This window comes from Macrobrachium rosenbergii, chromosome 21, assembly GCF_040412425.1.
Source record: "Macrobrachium rosenbergii isolate ZJJX-2024 chromosome 21, ASM4041242v1, whole genome shotgun sequence".
Classification (NCBI taxonomy): Eukaryota; Metazoa; Arthropoda; class Malacostraca; order Decapoda; family Palaemonidae; genus Macrobrachium; species Macrobrachium rosenbergii.
The window spans coordinates 43,974,273-43,984,272 of NC_089761.1; the positions used below are offsets into that span (position 1 = coordinate 43,974,273).

At 36.7% G+C, this 10,000-nt stretch overlaps 1 protein-coding gene across 1 annotated transcript; it reads left to right on the forward strand.

Annotated features, from left to right (window-relative positions):
• Positions 1–1,937: 1,937 nt before the first annotated feature.
• Positions 1,938–4,907, forward strand: LOC136850043 (actin, muscle-like). The gene is made up of 2 exons (XM_067123597.1): positions 1,938–2,038; positions 3,634–4,907. The coding sequence occupies exon 2, from the start codon at positions 3,663–3,665 to the stop codon at positions 4,791–4,793; it is 1,131 nt and encodes a 376-aa protein (XP_066979698.1). The 5' UTR covers positions 1,938–2,038; positions 3,634–3,662; the 3' UTR covers positions 4,794–4,907.
• The last annotated feature ends 5,093 nt before the right edge of the window (positions 4,908–10,000 follow it).

Consider the following 10,000-nt stretch of genomic DNA (forward strand, 5'->3'; position numbering starts at 1 on the left):
CTTCTTCTCGCCTTGTCACATCTGGCTTCCTCTTTCTCCAAAGACTGGAGTAACCTTAAATGTTTTCTTTTCCGTTAGTGATGTTTTTCTCCATAACTGATGTTTTGATTTGGGATATATATATATATATATATATATATATATATATATATATATATATATATATATGTATATATGTATATATATATGTATATATATATATATATGTATATATATATATATATATATATATATATATATATATATATATATATATATATATATATATATATATATATATCAGTAATAGTCACAGTGACCTATTAACATTTTGATTTCTTCACATTTTTTTGGATACGTTAATCACTGCTAAGGCTCGGGTCCGAAATAGAGATGAAATGAAACTGTAACATCTATAGGAGCTCGAACCCTTGAACGCTGAGTTAGAGTAGAGGTTGATGTAAAGTACTATTCAGCAACGAAGAAGGATGTAAGTTTTTTCTTGCTTAGGTGTTATATGAATGTCTGTCGAATTCACATGCATTTGTTTGAGCTGGAATAGACCCATCTTAGTATAGTATTTTACCTTATTGTTTTTTTCACGGGTTAATATATATATATATATATATATATATATATATATATATATATATATATATATATATATATATATATACACATACATAGATAATATATATACATATATACTGTATATATACATATGTATATACATATATTATATACAAATATATGTATATATAATATATATAATATATATATATACATATTAACACATACATATATATACATATAGGCTACATATATGTGTATATATATCCTGTACATGCATATATACTGAATATATAATATATATATATTTATATATATATATATATATATATATATATATATATATATATATATATATATATATATATATATATATATATATATATATATATATATATATATATATATGATCTTGATGGCTCAAAGGATGAATCACTGTCACTTCTGTATCAAACCTATAAAGACCCTTATATAATTCCTTATGCTTGTAAATCGTCCCCAAGGTAAACTGAATTCGAAATTAATTGTTATTCATTGCGTTACATCTGAAAGTGTATAAAAAGTCACGTGCGAATTGGGTACAACCAGCTACGTATTACAAACGTAGCACTTGGCTGTCTTGGTCTGAATGGGTTGGTTTAATTTCTAATTACGGAACCTGAATTCGACAGGAATATGTACAGAAGAGTTGAAATAATTTATTTCTCTCTCGATGGCTGCATCAAACTCAAAAGGCTTAGGTTTGAATCTGGAAAGTTAGACTGAGTTATTAACTATAATTACACTTTGTTGTAATTCTTGATATAAAGTGAATTCGATAATAAGAGGTGTTTGTGGCTTAATATACTGTAAAATAGTCATGCGTGAATTAGTGACAAAAGTATCAAAAATAGCCCCTTGTTACAAACTCAGTACCTAACTATAATGTTCCAAGAATAGATTGTTTTGAGTATTATTTTAAGGCATCTTCAGTGGATTTATAGTTAATAGACAAAGGGAGAAGAAAGGCACAGATTAGATAGCTATGTTTTCCAAGACCCTTCTCGTCATTAATTTACCCTCGATATTTATAACCCGTACGCCTTGAGGCTAAATATTGCAGGAGACTCATGAATTACATTTAATGACAAGTAATAAATGGTTATTAATAAACATGGATACGCATTCCTGCTCTTCCTCTTGGAAAAATGCTAAATGACATGATGATCTAAAAGCATCTTCTTAGTTTCATCTCTTTATAACAGGTTTCTCCCCCCACGCTCTGCATCCCACTCCACTTAACACAGATGGCAGTACGTTATGCGAGGAACCCCCCAACTTCTTTTTAAGGAGTGACTAAAATGAATAGGGTGCCCTCGTCTTGCCCTGCCCCTCTGTCGGCTCCCCACCCTTAAAAAAAAAGAAAGGATTGGAGTGTGTCATCGGGAAACAGTATAAAAGACGTTGCGGTTCGAGGGTTACATTCAGTTGCCACCAAGGACGCTAAGAAGTGAGTAGCCTACTCGAAAAAAGGAATAGCTCTTGTGATCATGCTTAGGGTGTATGTGTATATGTATGAGAGAGAGAGAGAGAGAGAGAGAGAGAGAGAGAGAGAGAGAGAGAGAACGATTTCCCGCTTTAGTTGGGATTTTTTCCCTAAACGGACGTGGGAGAGTGAAGTTTTCCCTGTAGTCTATACATGAAGCAATGTAGGTACATGGAAAAGTGCTGTTGTTCGCACCTATGTGTGTGTATGCATGGGAGAAATTTTTTGAGTGTGAGTGATACGAATATTGGAAGGCAGTAGGGCAAACGAAACTAGCATACATATAGTAACTGGCCTTAGGAAAGTAAAAGGGAGTGTCTGATTTTAGCAAAAATGTGACAATACTGATAGTTGATCTGTTTAATTTGACAGTTTCATGTGAAAATCATGGTTTAACAGATCATTGCAATGGGGGCAATTAAAGACACTTCTTTAAACGGCTTTACATTAGCCTGAAAATTAATTTAGGTACTGTAACAAACCCGTGAATTTAGATTAATTTGAGCTGAAACACAACTGTTTATACAACTATATAACCAGTGTATGTAAAATTCCAAGTACAGTTTTGTGTTTTAAGCTACAGCATCTCGAGAAATTATAATCCTATTTGAGTACTGTTGAATGCTTACATTCTCATCTCCATATATGGTAGAATGGTTTCGCTCCCCTTTTACAAACAGCAACTAAAACATGTAAATACATCACCCTCTCCACCTCATCTTGGCCCCGCCCACATTTCCCCTCACGAGGAACCAAGCTGTATCTTATTTCCACACCTTCCCCTTTGTTGGGGCTATTTGTGTCGCTTCTCAAGTTGTATCTTTGTGGCTGTTATGTTTTCAGCTCGCTTCATATATGTAGGCTGTGCATAGGAGGTGTTGTAATTTTTATTCAATACGTGCAAAACAGCTATACTAGAAAATTAAACTAGGTAATAACTTGGCAAGTGATTTTTTTATTCTTAATGTTCATTATAATATTGCGTTTAGTTACACCATTCGAATATGCTTGTGCCATTAACTCTTCCAATTTCTTTGTTATTTGCTGGTTCTGAATTTATTTTTGTCTCCTTGGTCTCTCTCTCTCTCTCTCTCTCTCTCTCTCTCTCTCTCTCTCTCTCTCTCTCTCTCTCTCTCTCTCTCTCTCTCTCTGTCCCAGTACATTCTTTTAGCATGTCATATCTGCATTCCGCATAGCCCTCTGAAAATGAGTATAGACTCGGTTGACATCAGTATCTTTTGTTTGTTTGTGTGACAGTGAGTTTGCTCAGCTAAATATTTCAGCGCATTTATAAGTCCATATGAGCATAGTACTATAAGCATTAGTGCTGGAGACTTAATAGAAGAAATCAGAATGACAATTTTGTTGTAGGCCACGAGTATTACTTACTCACTGGACATGCGAAGGGCTACTTCGATAGATACCTACGACTTGGCAAGTAGTCCAGAGCTGTTTTGCTCCTCAACGGTTACTAATAATTGTTTAGACATAAATATTAAATAAAAATGCATGTACCAGTTTAAAACCGGTGCTAATTAACGTTTTTGATGATTTTGCAGTTGATTATCACTGACCCTCGACGCAGAAAATGTGTGACGACGACGCTTGTGCACTGGTTATTGACAATGGGTCTGGTATGGTCAAAGCTGGCTTTGCAGGTGATGATGCCCCTCGAGCTGTCTTCCCCTCCATCGTTGGTCGACCGCGTCACCAAGGTGTGATGGTCGGGATGGGTCAGAAGGACGCTTATGTAGGTGACGAGGCCCAAAGCAAGAGAGGAATCCTGACGCTCAAATACCCTATCGAGCACGGTATCATCACCAACTGGGACGACATGGAAAAGATCTGGCACCATTCTTTCTACAATGAACTCCGCGTTGCACCTGAGGAGTCCCCAGTTCTACTCACAGAGGCTCCTCTTAACCCAAAGGCCAACCGTGAGAAGATGACTCAGATCATGTTTGAAACCTTCTGCGCCCCTGCCATGTATGTTGCTATCCAGGCCGTGCTATCTCTTTATGCCTCAGGACGTACTACAGGCATTGTGCTGGATTCCGGTGATGGCGTCTCCCACACTGTTCCCATCTATGAAGGTTATGCTCTTCCTCACGCAATTCTTCGTCTTGATCTTGCTGGACGTGACTTAACAGCTTATCTAATGAAGATCATGACTGAGAGGGGCTACTCATTCACCACCACAGCTGAACGAGAAATTGTTCGAGACATCAAGGAAAAGCTCTGCTACGTTGCCCTTGACTTTGAAAGTGAAATGAGCGTTGCATCTGCCTCTTCTTCTTTAGAGAAGTCATATGAACTCCCTGATGGCCAAGTTATTACTATTGGTAACGAAAGATTCCGAGCTCCAGAATCTTTGTTTCAACCTTCTTTCTTGGGTATGGAATCTGTTGGTATCCACGAGACGGTCTATAACTCCATTATGAGGTGTGACATTGATATCAGAAAAGATCTTTTCGCTAATAATGTCATGTCTGGAGGCACCACAATGTACCCTGGTATTGCTGACAGAATGCAGAAAGAAATCACTACATTGGCTCCATCCACCATCAAAATCAAGATCATCGCTCCTCCTGAGAGGAAGTACTCCGTCTGGATCGGTGGTTCTATTCTTTCATCGTTATCTACTTTCCAGGCAATGTGGATCACCAAGGAGGAATACGATGAGTCTGGCCCTGGTATTGTCCATCGTAAGTGCTTCTAGAAGAAACACTTTCATGTTACGCATCCCTGTTCCCAAAACGACTTTATGTATTTTTTACTTTTCACTTTTGTTGTAAACATAAAAAAGAAGAAAAATATAATTCACTTTGTTATAGGTGTAGATTTTATATCCTCACACATGGGTATCCATTACATTTTTTTTCATATTGAACTCTATATAAACTAATGAAAAGCGATTTTGTGGATGATGGCAATGTGCTATACATTTCAGCCCTACGCTTATAAAGGAGTCTGATCCTGCTATTTGGAAAATACAGTAATTTACTGATTGCTGTAAGAATTTGGCACCGAAAATATAAACGGTTTGTGATGTTATCGCAACTAAAAGAGAACCGAAATGCATGTGTAAGAAACTTGTAACTTTTCCATATTATGTGGAAGAATCGCAATGCATACACAATAATAAAAAAATAAATTGCCGTTTCCTAATGTCAGATTTGAGACAAATTTTAACAAAAGGAATGTTCAATATTCACGATATGTATTTTGAGAAAATGTGTATATGAATTACCTAAAAGGAGAGAGAGAGAGAGAGAGAGAGAGAGAGAGAGAGAGAGAGAGAGAGAGAGAGAGAGAGAGAGAGAGAGAGAGAGAGCAATTGGTAGTAATAAAACCTTTTGGTAACCATTCTTGCAACTCGTATTCTGGCACCCTTTTCTTACAGTTCGTATTTTAACTCGTGATTGAATAATAACTTCGTTCTGCGCATAGGCACAGAAGGCCATGCCTTAGTAAAATGCCTTAAATTTTCATCCTGTTTACTAGAGGTGAGGAGTGAGCATGTAGGAATCCTTATATTCAAAAGAAAATTCCTCCCTTTTGCGTCAATTCCACCTAGGCAAAAAACAGAATTAGAGTAATTTTTTATGCACAAGTAATTTTAATGTTCAGATCTGTTAATATCACCCTCCTTGCTCCTTTCTCTCTCTCTCTCTCTCTCTCTCTCTCTCTCTCTCTCTCTCTCTCTCTCTCTCTCTCTTCACAATTAGGTCATTCAACTTAGAAAACAATGGTACTGCGGTGGGAATGGACGGTGCTACCTCGAAATTACTGCCTAGGAAGTTGCCATGAATTGCCACATTAGTGAGCGTTACTAAGTGGACATTGCTGTTCTAAGAAGTGTCAGTGGCATGGTGATCTTATACACAATGCCCCAAGGCAGAGGAGCGTCTTGTGTGGGGTTGTGGAATACTAAGTGGGAGGATATGCCCTAAATGATGTAAGAGCAACCAACTTCAAGGCCAACTGCAACCACAGTCATCAATAATTTCCTTTAACCGCTATTGCAAGGATAGTAAACAGTGCTGCCTTATCATTGTCGCCCTAAGAGGTGCCAATGGTTTGGCCTACTAAAGTAGTGTTCCAAGCAGAAGCGAACATCAGGGACAACAGTGGACTTACTGATTGGAGAAAATAACTCATAAATGATTCATGAACCCTCTCCCTTAATGTCAACGGTAATCACAGTTTTGCTCCTGCAGGGGCCTGAACAATACAATAATATCTTTCTTAACACTGCTTGACGTGGAAATCACCAAATGAATAAAGGCATGAGATTTGTAGCTCATTACCCTGTACCCGTAATGCAAACTGCAATTACACATTAGTCTTTGAAGCTAATTCGGCATTAATTATTTCACGGTCTGGGTTTCTGTTTTGATTAGGTTGTCCTTTTTCTGTGTCAGTGATAGACCTACTCGTTCGGATTTTTTCTTAAGAATAGATGAAGTTTCTTTAATCCTATGCCAATTATTTATATCTTATTTTGAGGGACCAAGGTCTATGATAAAGGGAATTAAATAATGAAGATTTAAGACTGTAAGTTAGAAGGCTTGTAGTGTCCTCTGGTTGATAAGTCATTTATTGTGTTAACTGTTTCTAAAAGAAGAATGAAATGTAATATTTTCCAGTCACAATATTTTTTGTTGTCACATGCTGCTTTATTGATATTGCAGAGGATTTGAAGTTATTGTTCCGCTAAATGTGCTGAGATGAGTTAAGCACTTATCACGAATATCCCATTAAAACCTTCTTTGCCACTACTGACTAGATCAGGAATTATATGCCTGGTATTTCGTCGTTTTTGGTGACTTAACCTTAGAAGAGTGCACTGGGATAGCCGCTTCATGGGAACCCGGAGGAGTTGCTGGGTTTTGGAGCTTTTGTCATAAATTGGATATTCGCGCTTTTATTTCCCCTGAATCATTGGCGACGTGCAAAATACTGCTCAACTGAGTGAGGAACATGTGTTCCTACGCGTATCCAGTGTCTTTTTGTTATTGACTTTAGCTACTGTTGATCAGTATCTTTGGGATAATTCCGAATAGTAATAAAAAATATATGCATGATATTTTTGCCAGCATGATGGAACATCTTTTTTGTGCTTTTTCTTTTCTCGCATTTTAAGATTTTCCCTTCGAATTCGTATTAGTAAAGGAGGACAAGAAGGGCAATGTTTCAGTGGTGTCATCCTTTGTATTCAACTTTTCCTCTTATGCGAGCAACTGGCATTGTTTGAAAACGACACAATGATTATTTAGGTACGATAGTGTCACTGTAAATATCTTAATTGCCGGGTCTCATGAGAGGTAAATAGCTAATCTGGGCATTTTAAGCAACCAAAGAATACACATTCTTTCAACAACGATATTTACAGCTCAGTATCATTATCGCTTAGATAAAATATTTTGCCCAAATTGTATGATACGTAACCGCTTGTTTGCATAAACACCGCAGCATTCCTCATGCTTTTAAACGTACCCTATACCTGTTATTGTTTTCAAAGAGCCACAAACATTCAAGCAATGCGAGGAATCCACCGCTGGCCTTTACCCCTCTTACAAATAACTTGGTTTCTGGCTCAACCTGGGAGGACCTTAACTTCCATTTTCTATGGTGATACAGTATATTAATATTTGAGATGAACGATGCGGCATAACTTTCGAAGAGGGGGAACTCAAGTATTCTTAAGGCCTTCCCGTTTTGGACTGTATTTATTCTAGTTTTTATCGGAATGGCGTAGTGATGAAAATATTTACACTCATATTTTTAGCAAAATTTATATATTAAGAAATATTTTCAGTGCTTTCCTCGGTTGAGCAGTTTAGCTTCTCACCGTCGGCAAAGCATCATGTAGGATTTTTTATAAGCATTGTTCTTAAGTATGAGATAATTGTCTTTATCGAAAAAATACTCGAGACGTGTTCTAAAAATTATATGGCGGTTCTGACATCTGTCAATCATGCCCATATTCGTTGACATTTTCTTTTAAGCTCATGTGAATTAAACCTTGTATAAATTTGGATGTAAATAATCAGTTGTTAAGAAGCTTGCCTTCATAAATGAGCCAGTTTCATTTGTGTTGTATTAAAATTAGGTATGAATTACCTTAGGCTCCTTGCCTTGGTGTGGTTGTGGACTTTGGCTAGAACTTGGCCTCGGGGAGAGAACCTGAAAAAGAGGTGACCGTAGACCGGATGATTAGAAGAGGTGCCTCTGATTAAATTATGTCAAGAGGGGAAAGAGAAGAACCGGAATTTACAGTTAAGAAGAGCAACACAAATGCTTTATAAGCAATTCATGAGTTTATTCCAATAGTAGTTACACCAAGCTTTGCTTATCATCATCTTTATCGTCATCTCTCCATACGACGTGCGTCGCAAATATCTCTTAGGATTCATTTGCTAAATCCCCTGAATGATTGCCAGTTCCTCGTAGCGCGCGGTACAAAAGCCAGTGATTCGTGCGATGCTTATTGGCTTTTAACCAAAGCCAGGTGAAGTTGAGAACACAAAACAACTCAACGCCTTACAACCATTATGCAGTTGCCAATGACATCTGGGCAAAGCCATAATTTTCGACTGCACATCTTTTCTTTACCTAAAGATGGGTCAGCTTACAAGTCAACGTGTACTCGATAAGGGCCAGGTTCGAAACTCCTAACATTTTCCATTTTCTCTAAGATTTGGTTCTTTCCACAACGAATCAATCCACAGCAAGGAAAAAATTAATTTTAACTTTCTAACAGTCTGCATAAAATGGAAACATAATAATCAAGATAAAATCACATATATTTTAGATGAGGCTCAAAGAGAGATCAGTAATTCTTACTAAAGCCATTCTCTTCATACAGAAAGGTACCGATAAATTACCAGTTGTCATGACAGGTAGATTTTCTTACGTGAGCGGGTACATTATCCCACTGGAACTTTCTGCCCTGTTCGTATATTCTTTCCCAAGGATTTTAAGATATGTTGGAGACTCCTTTCATTATAGTATGATGCTGAGCCTTTTCTTTGATCTCAGTTTGTACTTCCGACTGGCCTGTCACATTGTAATGCGAAAATCTGCTTGCGCAAATAGGTAGTATTGTTTGCTTATTTATTCGAAAATCAGAAGGCTTTCAAGAAAAATAATTTTTAAAGATTAAATTTAATATTACTATAACTACTTAATGATTATGATGTATAAAATTGCTTCACAATTTAGTTCTTATAGTTGATTTGTTCCCCAAGAAAGTAGTTGTTTTTTCCCCCAAGAAAGAGTTGATTTTTGTCCAAGGAAGTTGCCTTTATATTTTATCCAGTCACCTGTATCCCTCACAGAGTTGAGTTTGTTATTGCCCATAGTATTTTCATTATTGTTCTAAAGGGTCCACAATAATATAATTGTTAAAGGCTCGAGTAGAAATTTATAAAAGCTTTCGAACTCTTCTCTGGGTTCATCTTCAGTCAAAATGATTAATTTAACATAAAATGTACCGGGGTAAACATAAAAATACAAATAAAAAGTCACTGAAGATTGTTGATACAGGTAGTGACTTTTTATTTGGATTTTTATGTTTACCTCAGTACATTTTATGTTAAATCACTCACTTTGACTGAAGATGAGCCCAGGGAAGGGTTCAAAAGCTTTTATAAAATTATACTCGAGCCTTTTACAATTATATTATTGTGGACCCTTTAGAACATTTATGAACTCTCGTGACAGAGAGTTTTTCTCCCAAATTCTCATTATTATTGCTCTCTAGACTTTGTCCCGGAATAACTACAGCAATTTGGAAGATTAATGAGAGGAGGAGCAAGAGTTCCATAATGCCTTCTATGTTACGGCAAGCTCCCTCTCACCGCGGCCTGTCGACAAGAGAGAGAGAGAGAGGTAGGCGTATTACTTTTTATTTTTATGTAT

Bases quoted from the DNA above. Each gene is read 5' to 3' on its own strand.
- LOC136850043 (XM_067123597.1), top strand. From the start codon at position 3,663: ATGTGTGACGACGACGCTTGTGCACTGGTTATTGACAATGGGTCTGGT.